The sequence below is a fragment of the Pseudochaenichthys georgianus genome, chromosome 15 (genome assembly GCF_902827115.2).
Source record: "Pseudochaenichthys georgianus chromosome 15, fPseGeo1.2, whole genome shotgun sequence".
Classification (NCBI taxonomy): Eukaryota; Metazoa; Chordata; class Actinopteri; order Perciformes; family Channichthyidae; genus Pseudochaenichthys; species Pseudochaenichthys georgianus.
The window spans coordinates 13,668,857-13,690,728 of NC_047517.1; the positions used below are offsets into that span (position 1 = coordinate 13,668,857).

The following is a 21,872-nucleotide window of genomic DNA, read 5'->3' on the forward strand; positions in this document are numbered from 1 at the left end:
TGTTGGACTGAGTTAAGAGGAAAAAAACTGCAATTTGACAAAAAAAATTGTGGACACTTGTTGGACTCTGGTCTACCCCAGCCAGGAGTATGGACTCAAGCTACAAACACAAATTAAGTTAATTAATCCACCCAGTGGGTGGTAATACTAGTCGGTTACTGTAAGAATGAAAACTTCAAGTCATTTTATTAGTGATAAAAAAGCTTTTACCAGACTGGCAAAACACTATCTTGCCAAAAACAGGTTAATATTAAGTTGTAAATGTTTCAGTACACCATTCTCAAAATCAAAAGTCAATTGCAGTCCTTTGATGGTATATTTAAACTTAGTAAATAAGCAGGCAGTGGCTGTTTAATGCTCCTACTGTGCTCCACTAATCAGGAACTGTTGTCTACGACAGTATTAAGAAGGTTAACCGAGCCACGTGCCGGATATACTTGGCGACGTCACGTTGTTTACATCTGTAAGTGACGGAGTTCACTCCTCCAAACACCAACCGCAACACAAGAGGCAGGCAGTCTAGGTTCTAAATTAATAATGGATGCATCTTACAACTATATTGACAGTTACCAACGTTACATATAACACGACCAACGTAAACAGCGTGCAGACGGCACAAACACAGGAAATGCTAACAATACTAGCCTTTACGCTTTAATTCTAGCTGTAAACTGAGTGTCGCACACACAGTTCACATGTGGTACTTCACCGCTGACTACAGCCACTCCCACTTAGGATACCAGAGACGGAGGGCGCCCATACATCATTCTATCATTCAACAACACTGTTTGGGGAAGTTGACGCTTTGTTTCGTGGCAGCACTACAGGAAGACCACCAACGGTTTGTCCCAATAGTTACATTCTCCCACACTTTACATTGCACTGAGTTAACATTGGCTGAAGCTAAGTACCTAGCGACATCAACTTGACATCCGCTCACATCACAGATACACGAGTGATGCTGCTGTGGTGGGAGAGGCACAGATTTAATGTTACAGCGTTTTATTCATCTGCATTGTCGCATGAAGCCTTGCAATATGGAGCATTGGTTAGTAATGCATTTAGTAAGGTTAAGTTGCAGTACTTTCTCTGACAGGCAACGTTAGCTAATCCTTATAAAGTGGTAAATGCTAGCTAGCAGGCAGTCGATGGCTATTTGCTTATCCCATTGATGCTATTGCATTACGAATTAGCGTGTATTTTCAGCAGCATTGTGACAGGCTACTTAAACCATAAGATAACACAACTGTATACCAACACCACAATGCATTTTATTACTTATAAAGGTAAAGCCAAAAACGTTAATCACGGCATGGCAGGTTTGCACTTCATCCCAGTTACCTACCTAAAGTCCAAGGCTCTGACTGAAAAGAGTGGTGTTTGCCAAAGAAGCTACCAGATATAGTGAGTACTTCAGTATCACTGTTGATTAGAAAATATTTCCTATTTCTGCAGCGTTGACTATCTCCAGCTCCAGCAGTGAGTGATATCTGGCTAGTAAGGACCACTGATGTGGATTTCAAAACTACTATTACGGCGAACTCAGCAATATGTTCCTCCGATACATTTTACGAAACAAAGTAAACCTTGATTCACTAGTTAATTCGTTACTCTTATAATTTTCCAGCGGGGCGGTGTAGAGGTTGTGTGCCTGCGCCTCCTATCCTCTCTCAAGCAACTAACTCTCAACCGGTTGAAACCGGTTCAGACTGGGAGATTCCATCTCGGTTTAGTTTTCAGCCGATGGCGCCGCGTAAAGTTTGGACTGGGGTTACGCCCACATCATGTGGTGATTGGCTGCAGCTTTGGTGGAGACTTCCTTATTGGTGCCCTATTGGATGATGTAGCTGTCAGTTTATTTCAATTCGCTCAAGCGCCCACGCGACTACTCCGCCCGTAGAGAAAAAGAGGGCAGACTCCCATGCAGAATGGACTTGTACATGTCTCCGCTTATCGGAATAGCGAATAAGTAAGCGACCACTGTTTATTGCTTCTCCTGAGGGTCAAGTTGTATTACCTTCATTCATGTAAACGCTACACCACATTGGTGGACTTGTATTTAATACGAGGCGTAAAACGAGTGTCATTTGATAATTTTATCCTCTTGTGGTGGTTGTATTTCTTTTAAATGCTATTTATCCTGAAACGAAAGTGGCTATCTTATGCAGGAGCAGTGTTAAATGTGATAAACCGCAAGTACCATTCAGTTGCCTGTTGCTTGTAAGCTGGTAATTTTCCACCAGCCACGAGTGGGAGTGGTTACACGATCATGAACGCACGGGGTTAGAAAAACGACCTGGAGGAGAATTTGTTCCACGAAATAACAACAGTACCAAAGTGAACGGTGTAATACATAAATATGAAGTGTCAGTAGCAGTAAAGACCAGAACTGTAATAGCATTGGCTATATTTTGCAAATTAAGAGCCGTATACAGCATGCACCGCTGTCAGTTGAGGATGCAAACATGACAGCGTTTTTTTCTCCTTTGTGGTCACGTGTTCCAGCGCGCTACTTGATGGAAAAATACTGGATTTGGTGTGTAGTGGAGACAGTACACAACCCTGTAAAGTCATTCAGGAAGGATTTTTTTCGAAGGGCGTTTGAGTATTTACCCAGCAACACTGTCTACCACTCATTTCTTTATGTCTCGGCGACCCATAGAAAAACATATACATATCTTTAATATTAATTGCAGAACTCTGGCGCTTACATTCTATTTGTGCAAACTCATCTCATATGAGTTTTTGAGGTGCATGTTTGATTTTTAATGTTGATTTATAATATCTAATTGCAACCAAACTGGTTACTAGCCTAGTTGTGTTTCTTTCACTGTAAGAAGTACATTATAATGTTCTGTTAAGCCCACAAAGCATGATTATAATGCATTAACATGACAAGTGGATTTCTGATTGCAATGTAGAAGGCTGCAGAGGGTCATTATCCCCTCAAGAAATCCTCCAAAGAAAGTGAAACCTAAAATATTCAAAGTTCAATTTGTATAAGGCATCTTCAAATGTAAGTTATGTTACCTATTGTATCTGTGCACTGTTGGTTTGTTGCTGTCCTTGGATCAGTCTGACTCTTACATGCCAGACAGTTGGCACATATCCGAGCCTTTGTCATTAACAAACAAGATTTTGAAGCCTATTATCTGTGTTTTGATTCATGAGGGTCGTTTGCTTTGCCCTCCTTGCTGTCCCATTCCTAGAAGCCTCTACCCTTGGATGAAGAAGAACACACACAATTATGGACACAAACAGCTTAGCCCACTTTTTAGGAATAAAGTAGTCTAGGAAAAGCCAGTGTCTGAAGTTCAACTTCATACTTACGGCTTGGGAGATAAGACATGTCCATATAGGGCTGTAACTAACACTCTGTCCAGTGCTGTTTGCTGCTTTAACTGTTGTGGTTTATTATTTACAACCACTACATGCTTACAGTTGTGATTTTTGCTTTGATAAAATGCCAAAAATACATGCATGTTTTCTTTCTTTTTTTATCTTATCCACTCACACAAGCTTGTATAAGGAACGTACTGTATGAGTGCAAATAAAAGTAATCATGCAAGTATCTGCGTGTTTGTAGACTAGGGCTGCAAATAACTATTTGTTTCCTTATTGAATTATCTGCCGATTATTGGTATGGTTTATATAATGTCAGAAAATAGTGAAAAATGTCCATCCCAGTTTTTCAAAACCCATATTTATGGCTCTAAATGTTTTGTCAGTCCAAAGCCAAGACACAAATATTGTAATATGATATAAGCAGGAAATAAAGGCTAAACTGCTTTTCTGCCACTTTTGATCCAAATTTACATTTAATTGATTATCAAAAAAGTTATCGATTATTTTTCTGTCAATCATCTAATCATAGCTTTAACGTGGCCCCTGATTTTTATAAGGACAATTACAAAACATCTATATCTACAGAAAGCTTTCATTAATGCCTTTCACTTAATGTAGGCCATACTTAATCAAGTTCACTCCAATTGGATATAATTAAAAACGAAACGAACTATGAAAATCCACGTCATTTCCTCAAGAGTCAACTGCCTCCAGACCCTCCCTGTCAACAAAGCTGAGCTTCTCTCTTAGTTCAGTGCTGGAATGTATTGTTACACACGTGTGAAGTTAGGAGGTAAGCAACCAGAGTCAGGCGTAGGCTGGTTAAATCTCGTTCTGTCTGGTCAGCCATGGTAGGTCATTTACATATATTATCATGGCACTACACTAGGGGGCTGACCTCTGTGTGGCAATCCTCTAAAAATGCTTGTCATTTGTTTGGCTCATACTGCTGTTGACATGCATGATCAGCTTTGAAATATGCAATAGTAAAAGGAGAAATGAAACATATACAACAATAACAAAAGTCAAAATATATTCGATTTTATGTATGCTTGAATGTTTAAAATGATTGAATCATTCTACATGCTTATTCTTGGTGATAGTTGTTGCAGGAAATACAATCTGTGAACATAGGACACAAATACTCTTGATTTGGACAGCCTGATTATTCAGACCTTTATAAACAAATAACAGCGCCATCTTCTGAAACTCAAGTGTTTTCAAATCTCTGCATGTGCACATGTGATCCTGGGGGGCCCTCTGCTGGGGAAATGGCACACAGATTTAACAATGTGTCCCTAAAAGCTTAAACAAGATTATATATTACATAAACTACAGTGTGAAGCAACCAAAGTGGGATCAAGCCAGACAAATGTAAACCTGGTCATTACAATATCCTGATCGGAGCAAATTAGCCTTAGGGACTGTATCTATTATTAACAAAAGGCTTACTTTTAGTTTTTTACAGACATATTACAGAAAATTATTCAAACCACTTTAGCCTCATTCACAAATTGTAGGCCTCACACTTGGAGGCTTCTGTTAAAAAATGTAACGATCAAACAAAATGTTGCTAAATCTTGTCCACACAGGAATACGGATCCGAATGAATTACCCCAAAACAAAGGAGTTTATTACTTGTCTTCCCATGACCCTTTTAATGTGTTTTTATTAATCCTGTAAGTCGGTTTTTACTTATTCTGATAAGTAAAAAATGTATTTCTACATTTTCATGTCTTTCTTTGTAAACCTAAGTATTTATGTCTGTGTTGGTCAGTTCAGATATAATATTAAATATAATTGTATGGTAGTTTGGAATGAGCTGTAAACAGACTTAACTTTTCCTTCTCTTGACATGTTTTAAAATCCCTTGCTACCATCATTGTTTAGTTTCTGATCTATGTATCTTTTGTGTCTGTTGTGTTAAGTTAATTTTATAATGATGATATCTGTACCAGTTTATTTCTCTTTTGACCAGCAGTACTCCCTGCCAGATATGTGTCTTAATGGGATCTTTGTATTGAATAAAGGTTAAATAAAAATGCAAAACAATAACATTTCTTATGTGTCTTAACTCAATAAATCACACTGCATATAACATATAAAGAAGTGTTTTTCTTATGACTTATTTTTTACCATCGATTATATCACTAGTTTGTTACAGGCATGAGATTGATGAAATAGTAAACACTGTCGTAAGTAAATTAGTAAAACATTTGAAAGAACATCTGCATATTTCAATATACACTTCTTTGTATGGAGTGGTATTAATGTAAATGAACCAAAAACAATATTTAGATATAAAGAGTTATTGTTGTATATGAAAGTACAAATCTAAATGTTTTTATTTTCAACACCTACACTTACAATGGACATTGCAAAAAGGGGATCATTTTGTATGGTCATTCATGGTTTCCATAGAATGAACCCTAATGACGTGGGCAACACCCTAAGTTTTTGCACATGTCAACATTTGCCAAATATTGTAGTTATAACCAAATGTAAAATTAATCACATTCAGAGCCTTTTCTCTGTTTTTAGTGTGAATTCAGATATGTTAAAAGTACTCTGTAACATTAACTGTATAGCACCTACTTTTCTTTAGCATGTTAGCATTGTCTTTCTTAGGATATTAGCATGCTGACGTTAGCAATTAGCTCAAAGGAATTCATCAGGAATCAATTAGGGTATCTGTAAATATATTTGCAATGTCAGACTGGTAAGAATGTTAAAATATGACGATTTTTAAATGGTAAAGTTGGCCATTTTAAAATGTTTATCATAAACATAGCATTTATTACAAATGATATTTTTTCTGAGGATATTTTATAAATGTTACTACATTTCACCTTGCTTTTGTTGCCTTTTGGTAATATTTTCAATTAAAAAGTTCACTCCGCATTAGAATGTTATTGGTCTCCATGGGAGCCAATGTCAATATCAAATTCAAATCAAAAACCCTTATAAAATATTGTTGCCTTTCTGGAATATAGTTTAATAAACAGCTCTACACTCAGGATGGACAGGGACACCAGCTATTTAAACTGTAAAACCTTTAAACATCACCCACAGGATTTTCCTATGAAGATATTTTGGGACGCAAGTGATATGAAGGTAGGGCAGAAATAATGCTAAAGTGTACAAACTACTGTCTGAAAATGTATTTAGTCTTAACCTCTTTCAGGTGTTAGTTTTGAACAAATGTTTTGCCCTGACAGACGATAACCATCTTTCCAAGTTGTGGCACAGAACTAGATAAAACTGCTAAAGATCTGCTCATCATGTGCTTACCTTACGGAAAAGTCATTAATGTTCAGGTAACATAATACTAATTTCACACAGTGTGCTTTGAAATCTCTACCTTCAATAGATAACTAAATATATATTTCCTCTCATAACTTTCAGAAAATAGTGTTCAATGGATCAACATTTGGCAAGGTGACTTATTCAAATGCTGATGAGGCTGCCTTGGCCATGAAACAAATGAACGAAACAAAAGGCTTAATTGTAGGTGCATTTAATGTTGACTCCAAGGAACTCAGAGAGGCCCATGAGAATATTATATCAGACATTCTCCTGGAACAACCCCCCTCTCTCCTACAACCCAGGTTATATGACCTGCCATCACAGAGTTTTCCCAGTAGGCTGGACACACAGCATCTGCCTGCTCACGACAAGGTATGTAAGCAATTCAACTTGTATGCTCTTTTTCTGCTTTGAGATGGATTTGAAGTCCCTAGACAAATGTAAATAAAACCTTCCATTGGTCTCCATTTGCCAGGGGGTAAGTCTTCGTGTTTGTAACTTGCCCGGACATGTGGATCAAATGTACCAGGTGCACAGCCTCCTCCCTCCATGCACCACCAATGTGAAGGTACTAATTCTTAAACTGAAGTGATAAATTACTTCCTTTATACGCTTTTATGCCTTCCTTCAAATTGGGTTTGAGTAATTCACACAAAGCGATGAAATGTATTGAAAAGAAACATTATTTTGTATTTTGTTAAAATTATAAAGCAGATCTTAATATTGTGAAATTGTGATTGACAAAATGCTCAATCCAAGGAGAAACGCACACAGACCATTTACTGTAAAACCAGCAGTCAGAATTTATATGTTTTTGCTGCGAAACATGTGTCATTTACTTTGGGGACGCTGTTGACATGTCCCCACCACTTTTTGAAATTGCCAATTTCGTCCCCACCACTTTTTAAAGTATCATTGGGTAAAATATTCTGAGAAATAGTGCACAGAGAAATGTCATAAATAGTCTCAAAAATAAGTTTGTTCGTTGACACTCGGAACCCTGTGTAATTTGGAAATGTGACCCATTTAATACTAGCAAACTTTGAATAGAAAATAGAAAAGCTTGATATTGGTGATATTTTCTTCATGGTTATGATTAGGCTGTAGCCTAGCGTTTAGATTCTGTTTTTACAGGTGTTGCTAAAGCCCCTGTCACCAGGGACGCGGGAAGGGGGGGGGGGGGGGGTGTTGAGCGGGCTGCAGCACCCCCATCTGTTGGCGGAGAGTTGTAACTGCAACGCCAAAAAGTTCACTAAACAAATCAATACAAAAGTTTTATTTTGAGTTACTATTTTTGAGTTAACATTTTAGTGTAAGCAGTCTATAAAAAGCTTCACTATATAAGAGAAAGTGATAATGCGGTGTGCTTCTTCTGTTGCTCTGCTATAGAAAATAAGCTTGTCAGTGCAGACAAGATCAGGGATGGGAGTTTTGTGAAAGGAGGATTTAAGAACTGGCGAAAGGCAGGGGAAACATTTAGGAAGCATGAGAAATCCCATCAACACACAGGCCGTCAACAAACTGGCGGCATTCAAACGAACACCGATTAATGCACTGCTCTCACAAGCTGTTGCTAAAGATCAAATGACTGCATTTAATATGACGTTATTATACAGGACCAAAGCCCCGAATGTTTTTTCTGTGGCCCCGGACAATTCTCCCTCAATAATATAATACATTAACCGTGCTTTACCTGAACCTCATCATGTGAGGATGACAGAATTGTAATTTCCCGTGTTCAGTGAATGCAACAGAGGCAAGACACCAGACCAACCAGAGACTTGAATGGAAATAAACATCTGTCGTATTGGCTGACAGGTATATCCTGTGAGCTGTGACAATGTTTAAACCAGGGGTGGGGAACCTCCTTCCTTTGGTACGGCCCTCGAGGTAATTTCTAAACACACGTTAAGAAATCTAGACCGCAAAATAATTAAACAAGCGAGTGCCTGTTTCTCCTGGCCAAGGCCAGGGTCCTTGAACACAACACGAGCCTATTGTGTCATCACGTGGTATATAGAGGTTTCTCAATACTCTAATTTCCCCTCCTCGACTCCTTTCTCCGACTCCTATCCTCGATACTTAGTCCCGCCCACAGGAGATGCGAGCGGAGGACTGAGGAGGGGAACCGAGGAGAGAGGAGGGGAAGCAGCAGGCGGTTAGAGAAATGAGAACTCCTCTCCTCTGAGCGGTCATTTTAAAGAGACGTCCATCAATGATGACAGGAGGCACAGCAGCCCTCTGTCTGATGGACAGATGTGTTCATGACGACTTGTATATTTACTTTTAATTCATTCACAGTGTGGTATAATGAGACAATAACAGGCTACAGATGCGGACATATACAACACACACTTACACATATTTATATAAATATATACAATTTCAGAATCAAACAAGTATGAGAGCACTCTCATAATAACGTAACACAATCAGAGACTGGATATATCTCCCCCTCCCCTCCTCTCTCTCTGGTCGCTGAAATGGGGAATTGAAATTACGGGCCAAAAGTTGTATTTACAAGTAAGCATAGGACACCAAACCAACTGAGACCCGTCTGTCCGCCGCATCTACGCACTGTACTACACACACACCTGCACACTGTACCACACACACACACACACACACACACACACACACACACACACACACACACACACACACACACACACACACACACACACACACACACACACACACACACACACACACACACACACACACACACACACACACACACACACACACACACACACACACACACACACACACACACACACACACACACACACAGCTCCTAAAGCATAATCAGGCTACAGCCGTTGTGTATTTTATTATGTGAAGCACTAAATGGAAAAATATCGACTCTTTGTTTGTAGATATCTACTAAACTACAGCATACAAATACAGAGAGTAATGTAGGCCTGTTATACTGAGTGATATATATTTTACCCACTGCTCTGATTTCTGCACGGACCTCACAGCTGTTCTCACTATAAACATCGCTTCGCGATGAAAGCAGTTTCTAAAATAATATCCAGGGGATGCATGCAGAGCTGTCATTGGCTCATAAGTCCGGCCGTGCGTAACGCCTCCGCCGTTCCCGGAAATGCGTCCGCGGAGGACCCATCAGTGTCTCCTCGGTTAGAGCTCCTCCAGAGAGCCTCCTCGATGCTCGGTCCTCGATGTGCATTAGAGAAATTAGATTCTTTCCTTCAACATGGTACGCTGAAATCCATTTCCGGGTCACAACCGAGGAGTCGAGGAGGGGAAATTAGAGCATTGAGAGACCTCTTATGTCTCGTCTGACAGGGGTGTAGTTCTGACGGAGAGCAGCAGAACGCGCTCCGGGCCGGGACTTCACAAATTGCAATACCCATAATGAGCCGTACACATGCCGCAGTTTTTGCGCGGCTGTGTCTATGCAAACAAGGACCGGACGAGCCGATCAATAGCTTTATAACAAAGCTGAGGGAAAAAGCATCATCATGTGAGTACCGTGACATGAAAGATGAACTGATTAGGGACAGGCTGGTACTCTGTATTGCCAGCGAGAGCACCAGACGGCGACTGCTGCGTGAACGGGACCTAACGCTGCCAACAGCTGTGGAGATTTCCCGCCTTGCAGAATTGACTGTAGAGGCTTCTCAATTCTTAAATGTCCCCTCCTCGACTCCCCTCCTCAACTACCCTCCTCGAGACTTACGGCCCGTCCACACTACAGCGTCGACAGCGTCGAAAACTCCAATCTGCCCATTCACTTTCAATGGGCTGACATCACGTTGCCTCGCTTTTTCGCCGAACTGAATTGTGGGTAGCAGAGCGGGCCGTCTCCGGCGTCAGAAGTTGAACAATGTTCAACTGTTCAACTTCTGACACCGGAGACGCCGGAGTAGCCAGCGCCAGCCAATCAAATCCCGTTTCTGAAAATCTGACAGCTCAAGCCGTAGCCAATCAAACCGCGTCTAAGCTGGGAGAGATATCCCGCCGTTCATTTCTATATTTCAAAAAAAGTTGGAGGAGAAACTAACTATCGCCGTAGCAAATCACCCGGTTTTGTATGACCAGACCCTCATGTGATTGGTTGTTAGTCGTGTTGCTTGAATAAAATCCCCAAGCTCCAGACACGCCCAGCTCCAATCTTTTTTTGAAGCTGTAGTGTGGACGCTCCGTTAGTCCCGCCCACAGGAGATGCGAGCGGAGGACCGAGGAGGGGAACCGAGGAGAGAGGAGGGGAAGCAGCAGACGTTTAAAGAAATGAGAACTCCTCTCCTCTGAGCGGTCATATTAAAGCGACGTCCGTTCATTATTACATGGCAACAGCTGCATCAGCTGTCGAGTGTTTTGTCATATTTTATAATCTCTGTTAGATCAGCTGAACATTGTTCCCCCACATATTTACTTTTAATTCATTGAGAGTGCGGTATAATGAGACAATACCAGGCTACAGATGCGGACACACACACACAAATATATTTATATAAATATAAGCAATTTAAAGTATGAGAGCACTCTCATAATAACGTAACACAATCAGAGACTGGATATATCCCCCCCTCTCTCTTGTCGCTGAAATGGGGAATTGAAATTACGGGCCAAAAGTTGTATTTGCAAGTATTAAAAGTAAGCAGAGGACACCAAACCAACTGAGACCTGTCTGTCCGCCGCATCTGTGCACTGTACAACACACACCTACACACTGTACAACACGCACCGACACTGTACCACACACACCTACAGCTCCTAAAGCATAATTGTGCACCGTTGTGTATTTTATTATGTGAAGCACTAAATGATCTTAGAAAAATATCGACTCTTTGTAGATATCTACTAAACTAAAACAAATAAAGAGAGTAGGCCTATTATACTGAGTGATATATATTTTACACACTGCTCTGCTTTCTGCACGGGCCTCACAGCTGTTCTCACTGTAAACATCTCGTTGCGATGAGAGCAGTTTCTAAAATAATATCCAGGGGATGCATGCAGAGCTGTCATTGGCTGGGATAAGTCCGGCCGTGCGTCACGCCTCCACCGTTCCCGGAAATGCATCCGCGGAGGAGCCGTGGAGGAACCATCAGTGTATCCTCGGTTATAGCTCCTCCAGAGAGCCTCCTCGACGCTCGATCCTCGGTCCTCGGTGTGCATTTAGAGAAATGAGACGTCCTTCAAAATGGCGCGCTGAAATTCATTTCCGGGTCACTACCGGAGGACCGAGGAGTCGAGGAGTTGAGGAGGGGAAATTTGAGTATTGAGAAGCCTCTAGAGTCACGCATGAGGCTTATTGAGAGCCCGCAGGCACAGACGGACAGTGTTAATGCGACGAAAAACACAGTGGAAAACAGCGGAAAGAAACACAGCGGCTGAGAGAGAGCAGCAGTGGACCTGCAAATACTGTGGAAATGGACACAAACGGGGCAGAGAGCAGTGCCCAGCCTATGGTAAGACCTGCCGAGCATGTGGCGTTTCAAATCACTTTGCAAAAGTATGTCAGGCCAGCAGCAGAGCAGAGAAAACGAGAAAAGTTAATGTTGTTGACGATCAAACTGAAGCAAACTGAAGGGGACTCAGATACAAGTGAAAACCTATACAATGTCACTGAATATGTGGGGAATGTGAAAGCACCTGGTCGCAAATGGTTTGTGCACCTACACCTGAATAAGAAAAGACAGCTATGCCAGCTAGATATAGGGGCCACCTGCAATGTTATGGGCCGCCAGTTTGAAGAGAAACTGTCACCAAAGACAGCCTTACAGCCGACCAGAACAAGGCTAAAGCTGTACTCTGACACATACATGCCATCCCTGGGGAAATTTCCCACTGAATGTGTGGTCAGGGGGAAAACACACAGACTTGTGTTTGAGATAGTAAACGCCAAACAAAAGCCACCACTCACAAAATAAATGCTACTGAAAGACTTTCATGATGTTTTCCATGACCCGATCGAGTCAGTCCCAGGTAATGTTCACTTCGATCTGAACCCTGAAGTGACACGGGTCCAGTGCTCACCACGAAATGTCCCTGTAGCACTTTGAGTTTTGTTTACGCAAATGAAAAGTGCGCTTATAAATAAAATATATTATTATTATTATTATTAAAAGCCCGGGTTAAGGAAGAGCTGGACAAACATGTGAAAGCAGGCAACCTTACGCCAGTGACAGAGCCAACAGCGTGGATAAGCAACATGGTGACAGTAGCTAAACCGGACAAGATAAGAATCTGCATTGACCCAAAGCCTCTCAACCAGGCACTTCTCAGGTCCCATTACCACATGCCAACGCTAGAAGACGTCTTGTACATACTGCCCAAGGCTTGTGTCTTCACACTGGTTGACGCTCGTGACGCCTTTCTCCAGTGCAAGCTTGATGAGGAAAGCAGCCGCTTGACGACATTCTGGACCCCATGGGGTCGGATGAGATGGCTCAAACTCCCGTTCGGAGTCTCAGTGGCGCCAGAGATCTATCAGCGCAAGCAACATGAGCTGCTATCAGGCCTGGCTGGCATCGAGCCTTTTTGCGTGTGACATCCTGGTGGTCGGGTGTGGCGATACGGACGCAGAGGCTGAAGAGGACCACAACACCAACTTAAGAGCTCTCATGCAACGGTGCAGGGCTGTGAAGCTCAGATTGAGTGAACTCAAGCTGCAGTTGAAGCTCAAAGCTGTACATTTCCACGGCCATGTCCTGTCTACAGAAGGACTGAAAATCGACCCAGAGATAACTCAAGCAGTGTTGGACGTGCCGACGCCCACGGATGCTAAGGCAGTGCAACGCATGATCGGGTTTGTGACATATCTGGCTAAGTTCCTGCCAAGGCTATCGGAGATCTGTGAGCCTCTTCGCAGACTCCTGGATAAGGACACGGCATGGCACTGGCTGCCAAAACACGATGATGCAATATACGCGAGATAAAGCGGATGGTCACCAACACGCCGGTTCTCAAATATTATGACATCACAAAGCCTGTGATGGCAGAGTGATGCCAGCATGAATGGACTGGGGTGCTGCTTGCTGCAAAAGGGGCAGCCCATAGCCTTTGCCTCACGCGCACTGACACAGACTAAGCAAAACTACGCTCAAATAGAGAAAGAGTGCTTAAGCATAGTTTTTGCATGCCAGAGATTTCACCAGTACCTATACGGCAGGGACACAATCACTGCAGAAACAGACCACAAACCACTGATCACCATCTTTAAGAAGCCCCTCATGAGTGCGCCTAACGCCTTCAGGGCATGTTACTGCAGCTCCAGGGGTACATTCTGGATATTGTTTACAAACCAGGCACGGAGATGTATGTCAGTGACACTCTAAGCAGGGCCACTCCACCGTGTCGTGGTTCCGACACCCCCTATGTACGACAGGCGGTGTGTTCCATGGACAGCTTTCAGGCGGAGGACTCAGAGCTGGATCAGGCACAGCATCGGAATGTTACTGACTTCAGGTTTCGCCAAATTGCCCAGCACACAGAAATGGACAATGTATTACAAGCTCTGACATCAGTAATCCTCAGGGGATGGCCTGATTTCAAAGAGGACACCCCCCTGTTGGTGCGAGAATACTGGCCCTTCAGGGATGAGCTCAACATGCAAAACAGTGTGCTATACAGAGGGCAGTGCGTTGTTATCCCTAAGGCCTTGAGGGCAGAGTTGCTAAGACGCATACACACCAGCCACATTGGGGGAGGCATGTTACAGGCGCGCCAGGGATACGCTGTTCTGGCCAAACATGAGAGCAGAGATAAAAGACCATGTGGCGAACTGCTCTGCATGCAATGAATATGCACAAGCCCAGCAGAAGGAATCATTGATGTTGCATGATATCCCAACACGTCCATGGCAAACAGTGAGTATGGATATCTTCTCTTACGCTGGCCAAGATTTCATCGTCCTAGTAGACCACTATTCAGACTTCTGGGAGATTGATCTTCTCCCGGATCTATCAGCTGACACTCTCATCACAGGCTGTAAATCTCAATTTGCACGCTACGGACAGCCAGACAAAGTGATCACAGATAATGGCCCACAGTTTGCCTGTGAACAGTTCAGGAAGTTTGCAGCATAGTGGGGATTTAACCATGTCACATCCTCACCCCGACATCCAAAATCAAACGGCAAAGCTGAGTCAGCTGTCAAGATAGTGAAATCACTCTGCAAGCGGGCAAAGGATAAATGGCAGGCCATTCTCCATTGGCGCAACACGCCCACAGAGGGGTTGGAGGACAGCAGTCCAGCCCAACACTTAATGTCACGAAGGCTGAAGACTTCGCTGCCGGTTGCGGACAGCTTGCTGCAACCGTGGTTAGTGACTGGAGTGACGGAGAAGCTGCGGTTGAAACAGTGGCTTGCAAAGTCCGCCTACGACATATCGGCAAGGGACTTACCAGAACTGAATGTTGGGGAACACATAAGGATGAGGCCTCTTCCAGGAGATCGCACAGGCCGCTGGCAACTGGGTCAATGCCTCCAGAAAGTCGCTCCTCGCTCATTCGTAGTGGAGGTGGACGGCACGCTCTACAGGAGAAACCGGGTGGATCTGCGGGTTGCGGAGCGCTCAGCCCGGATGCGACAGCTGGTAGGGCCGGAGCAGAGCAGCCACAGGGACCGGGGCCATGTCAACGCAGAGAGGGCTGCAGGTGGAGCCAGAACCGACCCGGTCCAGGATGACACAGGTTTGGGGGAGCCTCCTCACTCTCCAGGGGTCCCGGCGCAAGGGCAGGGGTTGACACCTGGGAAGCCAGTGAGTACAGAGAGCTAAGCTGTACACTCGCGGTGTGGTCGCCTGTTACGGCCGCCGCAGAGACTGAACCTGTGATACAACTGGGAACATTGTCACTAAGTCTGTTGGACTGTCAAAAAAAAAAAAGGATTGTTGGATATTATTGTTGGATATGATTATAGTTTTGTATCGGTACTTGCATGGTTAAACAGTATTGGAATTGTTTTCATGTCTTGGAGGTTGACAATGTTAAAGTGTTAGCTTTACACAATGTAGCACAAGTGACATGCTGATGTTGTTTACAGCTAAAGGAAAGGAGATGTTACAGATATGGGCATCTGTTAATGCCTGTTATATAGTGACGCCTGTTGGCACTTTGGTAAACTGCATGCTGACACAGGCTTACACTGTGATGTACTATATCCGCAGGCGCGGGAATATACATGTGACGGAGTTGTGAGTTACTGAAATAAAGCTGCAGACTGAAACAGTGGAGATCTGTTAATCTGTCATACTGATCATACAGTCAATAACTTTGTTGTTATTAGCATCTGGTTAGCTAGCTATGCTAACGAATATAAGAAGCTTTTTCTCCAACCAGTGAGGTAAAGGCACATCTTTATATGATCATGTCATTATAGTTTTAAAAAAATAAGAGAATAAAGGAAAAACTGGTACAAAATAGTATATGACAGTAAAAAAAAGTTGCTATTAATAAACAAGAATACAGTTTGAAAGGGGAGTGATTTGTAAAATGTCCATAAAGAAAAAGAAAATCTGCTTTCTGTTTCATATGGATGTTGAGAAATGTAGATCTCTTAATTTTGTCAATAGCGAGAGAAAGATTATCTTTCGATCCCGTTTGAATTGTGCCACGAATTACACATATGATGTTTGTCAATTTAAAAGATAATTTTGCAAGTCAAAAAAATAAAAATGTGTCGTAAAACTTTGTGTGAAACCGCTCAATGAACTACATCTCCCGTCTCGCACCACACACCAAGACAGCTGTCACATTAGCACATTTCACTTCTTTCTTTCAGAATGAGGTGAAACGTATTAAAAGAGGTGAAAATCACTACAAGTCTGGGCATGTTGAGAACTGTACATAAGGGGAGTTAGTCGGTTCCAAGAGCCAGCATGCAGGACCAGGATTCTGGGATTTGTAGTCTTTCTAGTTGCGTATTTTTCGTATTTTTTTGTCTTATATTTCAACAGTTTTACGACAAACTGTGACTTTTTTTACATGGAAATAATTTTTTAAGATTGACAAACATCATATGTGTAATTCGTGGGACAATTCGAACGGGATCGAAAGATAAGTTTTCTCTCTCCATTGACTTCAATACATAATTTTTCTGAAATAAGGTCCCATGGAGGTCCCCGGAAGGGGAGGGACTTGGCCTCTCTATACACACGTGGCCTTTCTTATTTCACTAATTTCCCCTCCTCGACTCCTATCCTCGTGTCTTAGTCACGCCCACAGGTGATGCGAGCGGAGGAGCCGAGGAGGGGAAGCAGCAGGCGGTTAGAGAAATGAGTAATCCTCTCCTCTGAGCGGTCATTTTAAAGAGACGTCCATTAATGATGACAGGAGGCACAGCCCTCTGTCTGATGGACAGAACTGTGTTCATGATGACCTATTTAGTTTTAATTCATTCACAGTGCGGTATAATGAGACAATAACAGGCTACAGATGCGGACATATACACACACATTTATTTATATATACAATTTCAGAATCAAACAAGTATGAGAGCACTTACAGCATAATAACATGACACTATCAGAGACTGGATATATCCCCCCCCTCTCTGGTCGCTACAAGGAGGAAATTAAATTACGTGCCAAAAGTTTTATTTACAAGTATTAAAAGTAAGCACAGGACACCAAACCAACTGAGACCTGTCTGTCTGCCGCATCTATACACACACAGACACATACACACACTGTACAACACGCACCTACATCTCCTAAAGCATAATCAGGCTACAGCAATTGTGTATTTTATTATGTGAAGCACTAAATGGTTTTAGACAAATATCGACTCTTTGTTTGTAGAAATACTAAACTAAAGCAAATAAAGAGAGTAATGTAGGCCTGTTATACTGAGTGATATATATTATGCACACTTCTCTGCTTTCTGAACGGACCTCACAGCTGTTCTCACTTAAACCCGATGAGGGGATACAGCTGTGTGCACATGTCATCATTAACAGACGTCGTTTAAGAGTGACGTTTGAGTGAACGAGGACGTCTCTGGCTGCATCTCAGGTCGATTAAATGGAATCCTTGCATCCCTCACTTGCGTTGTTTCCCTGCGTTTAGTCCCTCCCACCAGGGAAGCATGGAGAGACACAAGGAAACCACGGGTGTATCTCACGCTTGCTTGGTAGCACGTCTTCCGAGTCAATTCCTTCAGAAGCTAGGCAAGAATCCTTCCTGGCATTCAGAAAACGAAGAGTGAACAGGCTATAAGTGTGCCGGTGTGCGTCCTATGAGAGGCCCCGCCTTACATTTTCCACCACAGATTTGTGGAAATTGGTCCGTGCGCGAAGCATTGTGGGGATTTTAAGGACGTGAAGTCTACCCATGTGCAGCCTCGAAATTTCCCCCAAACCAAGGACGCGGCCTCGGTGGAATTCCAAGTATGCTGGACATTGGAACGGTCCTGCTGCGCCACTTGATGATGTGGCATCCTTGAAATATTGGCTTGGAAGCCAGTTTCCTCGAGATTGAGAAACGACCTGTCACTACCGGATCTGCCACCCTGCCCTATCTGCAGTGCGCATGTGCGAGATGACAGCTATATGCCATACATTTTTGCATACATTCACAGTAAATATTTATTCAGTATGACAGCTGACAGAAGTTAAATTAATTTCTCACTTATTCTGACAATAATAGTGAAGTCACGTTGTAATAACAGTTACTCATCTCTCTCAAGTTTTCTTTTTGTGCTTTGCCAAAAGCCACTGTGTCAAGTGTCCTACTTGGGTTTCTCTCTATATGGCGCTGGGTTGCCGTACAGAGTTGTCCAATATGGCGGACCATCTCGCACATGCGCACTGCAGATAGGGCAGGGCGGCAGATCGGGTAGTGACAGTCTCAATTAATACCTGAGGACTCCTCTGTCCTCACGTCTCCTCCTTGCGTCTCTCGCTCGCATTTTACGGAGGCGGAGCTAATGGCGCATTTCCACTAGAGCGAGGTTTAAGCGTGCCGTGCCAAACCCGGCCCGTTTTTGCTTGCGTTTCCACTAGGGGTTCTGGCTCTACAAAATCCAGGTTCTTTCCAGGCCAACAACCGGGCTGAATATGCTAAACTAGTGAGAGAATCGCTAGCAAGGGGGCTACAACTACAACAAAATGAACATATTTGACCGTGATTCAATTATAATACACGTTTCAAAAATGATGCCGAAGTAACAACATACTGATTAGTAAAAACCATGAATTAATGCTTTGACAAGTCTGCAGACAAAAGACGGCAGGCGAAATATCTTTTAAAATGAGTATATTTCTGAATGGAGATCGGCTAAGCTAACGCAGTATATGCTCCGACCGTCCACACTCACAACAACGGCCTACAGACATAAATAAATCAGCGACTGTATTCGCCATGACACAGATAGTCTGTGGTTTGTACTTGTTTAACTTTTGTCTAGTTTCTGAACAGATATGAAGAGCTGTGAGCTCTGAGGGCTAACAGCTGTGCTAACAGCTGATATTGGTTTTCTGTGGTTGCTTTGAAGATGACGTCGCGGCTCCGCCTACACTGCGTTACTATAGTTACTGCCACAGCTACTAAACTGTAATGGAAACGCAGCATATGATAAAGTAAGCCTGGCCTACCAAGGCCTAACTATACCGTACTAAGCCGTGCGAGGCCCTGCAGTGGAAATGCGCCATTAGACGCAAGAAAGGGACGAGTGAGGGAAAGGAGGAGATGAAATATTCAATTGAGACAAGCCTCAGTTGTTCGTCCCACAAGTTATATGTTAACACCGGAGCCTGAGAAACTCCACCGGTGGTCACAGTAGGTTTATACAACTCAGTTGGATACCTTGAGAATAATAACGTGTTAGCTGAACATTAAATCATGTGGACATGTTCTAGTGTAAACCCAACATACCTGAACCTGAAATTAACCATGACAAGTCTCCTTTAAGATGGTGTTTATCGATGCAGCATCACACATTATCTAACATTGTTTTTCCCCCACAGAAGGAGAAGAATGGGCTCTTAGTGACATTTCCTGACATCTCCGTCGCCTCGTGGTTCATGAGTTTTTTAAAGGACCTGTTCACTGGCTCCAGCAGGCTCAATATTTCCTTTGCAAACGAAGAAGGTGGAGCCCGCCCCAGAAAGTGGAGAGTAAGAAGGAAACAAAACCAATGGCACTTATAAGACTGCCTGTTAGTCGTCTGTGAACAGGATCACTGAGATTGCTGAAAAAAACAACTTCAGCCAGCCTGATAAAAACAGCAAATTATAATAATAAATACTTGAATCTCAGCAGTCAGAAACGTTATTGCAAAATCAGGTAAATTACTAAATTGAGCAACTGAAAGGTGAATAGCTTTTAAAAAATGCCTAGTGTAACTAACAGAAAGTGCTGCAAAATAGTGACACTTGTTGCTGTATGTTGTATTTAGTAATATGGGAATGACAGGTATATGTGAGGCTGGTAAATGAAGGCCTCAGTTTCAAACTCAGGACTTAACATTTTGTACACATTTTGGATAAAACATCTGGATACATGTTTTTACAGTTCTTTCTGGGCTTTATTTGTCTGTAAACGGTAAACTATTAAAGTCTTTTTGGGTATAACCATACCTAGCAAAGTGTCAGGTTTGTATTTGACGTTTAACTTTACCAAAACATTAATGCAATACAGACAACATAAAATAAGTCCATACAATTTTTTGTTTTTGTGAAATGTTCTTATAATGAATGGCCCTAGGAAATCATGGACCTGACAAGCTCTATTGATACAAAACGCAATGCCCCCCTGCAGTAGTGGGGTGCACCCCACAGTTTGAAAACGGCTGAGTGAGTGTTACATCTAAATATGCATTAAAGTACAAGGTCATTGTGATCAACAGTTTACATTACATTGTTTGCATTAATTCAAATGTTATAAATATCCCTTTTGTAACGGACCATAAGATCAGTGAGGTTTAAAATAAGTAGGATTAGAAGGGTTTGATAAAGTTAGTATTTACTACACTTGTTTGCATATAGAACTTAAATCCCCGTAAGGATCTTATGGGAATATTACAATCAAAACCAAGTCTCAGTGATATTTTAACTCTAAGCATTTCCTTCTGGTTCATTATTCACAATGATGGTTGCTAATTTCTCTAATGTCCCCTCTACTCCTCGACTCCTCGAATCCTCGGTCCTCCGGTAGTGACCCGGAAATGGATTTCAGCACGCCATGTTGAAGGACATCTCATTTCTCTAAATGCACATGGAGGATCGAGCGTTGAGGAGGCTCTCTGGAGGATCTAGAATCGAGGATACACTGATGGTTCCTCCGCGGGTCCTCCGCGGATGTATTTCCGGCAACAGTGATGTTTCAAAGAGTCGTGATGCAAGGCCGGATTTATCTCAGCAAATGACAGCTCTGCATGCATCCCCTGGATATTATTTTGTTAACTGCTTTAATCACAACGCAATGTTTACAGTGAGAACAGCTGTGAGGTCCGTGCAGAAAGCACATCAGTGTGTATAATATCACTCAGTATAACAGGCCTACATTACTCTCTGTATTTGTCTCAAGTACACGGAAGGAATGAGGTATTTGTGGTCTACAATGACAGAGAAGAGACTGTCAAGTTTGGCTGTACTCAGCATTGAATCAAAACGCACTAAAGCTTTGGATCTTAATCAGTTTGTGAGGCGTTTTGTTGAACAAGATGGTAATCGCCGCATTCAGCTGTAATTGCAACACACTCTCACTCCCTAAGCGTCCAATAGCGACGTTTGGTCAGTGTCCGTGGCGTCCAATTGTGACGCTCCTAGGCTCCTTCAGCGTCATAAAGGGACGCAAATAGCTTTCAACTGATTGCAATGTATTCCCATCTGCGTCGGGATTTGACGCTCATGGAAGCACGGCATTCGTTTATGCCGGCTGCCCTTAAAGGCAATGTGAGCATCCATTCCCATTGGATAACGGAGAATTTTACACCCGGAAGTAAGTACTCCTCTTACTGTCGATTGATTTTACAGTGATATCTGCACTACTCATCGACTAAAAAACACCAGATTATCCTTGTTAATTACACAACATTGATTGGTTTAAATTGTGTGCAATGCTTTTGTATTTTTCCCCTTCGAGAAACAAATATGTTTTCTGAGTAAAGGATGGCAGAAGACACTACACTACCCAGAATCCCCAGCTATCGTTTGGCCTACACCATGTGCTCTGTTTGACAAACCCCGTTTTTTTCACCATTCATTCCGATGGCTGGCGTCTATGTCACGTGATCTTCAAATTTCT

The 21,872-nt window shown here is 42.6% G+C and overlaps 2 protein-coding genes across 3 annotated transcripts in view; one reads left to right on the forward strand and one right to left on the reverse strand.

The window, feature by feature from the left end:
* The window catches only part of xpo1b (exportin 1 (CRM1 homolog, yeast) b), a 37,684-nt gene extending 32,310 nt beyond the window's left edge, over nucleotides 1-5,374 (reverse strand). The window contains exon 1 of the mRNA XM_034100434.2: nucleotides 1,346-5,374. The gene's annotated coding sequence lies outside the window, so the exon portion shown is untranslated. The remainder of the gene's footprint in view (nucleotides 1-1,345) is intronic.
* Nucleotides 5,375-6,293: 919 nt separating this feature from the next.
* Nucleotides 6,294-19,882, forward strand: LOC117460157 (uncharacterized). 2 transcript variants are annotated; one of them, XM_034101426.2, is made up of 6 exons: nucleotides 6,294-6,459; nucleotides 6,564-6,662; nucleotides 6,751-6,783; nucleotides 6,880-7,023; nucleotides 7,127-7,219; nucleotides 19,592-19,882. In XM_034101426.2, the coding sequence occupies exons 1-6, from the start codon at nucleotides 6,364-6,366 to the stop codon at nucleotides 19,772-19,774; spliced, it is 648 nt and encodes a 215-aa protein (XP_033957317.1). In that variant the 5' UTR covers nucleotides 6,294-6,363; the 3' UTR covers nucleotides 19,775-19,882. The 2 variants fall into 2 exon arrangements, with proteins under 2 accessions (XP_033957317.1, XP_033957316.1); XM_034101425.2 differs by having other exon boundaries at nucleotides 6,751-7,023.
* Nucleotides 19,883-21,872: the final 1,990 nt, after the last annotated feature.

Excerpts from the sequence above, each read along its gene's own strand:
- LOC117460157 (XM_034101425.2), top strand. The coding sequence starts at position 6,364 with ATGGACAGGGACACCAGCTATTTAAACTGTAAAACCTTTAAACATCAC. Across the intron at positions 6,460-6,563 it reads GGGACGCAAGTGATATGAAG|ACGATAACCATCTTTCCAAG; the intron begins GTAGGGCAGAAA and ends TTGCCCTGACAG. Across the intron at positions 6,663-6,750 it reads GAAAAGTCATTAATGTTCAG|AAAATAGTGTTCAATGGATC; the intron begins GTAACATAATAC and ends CATAACTTTCAG.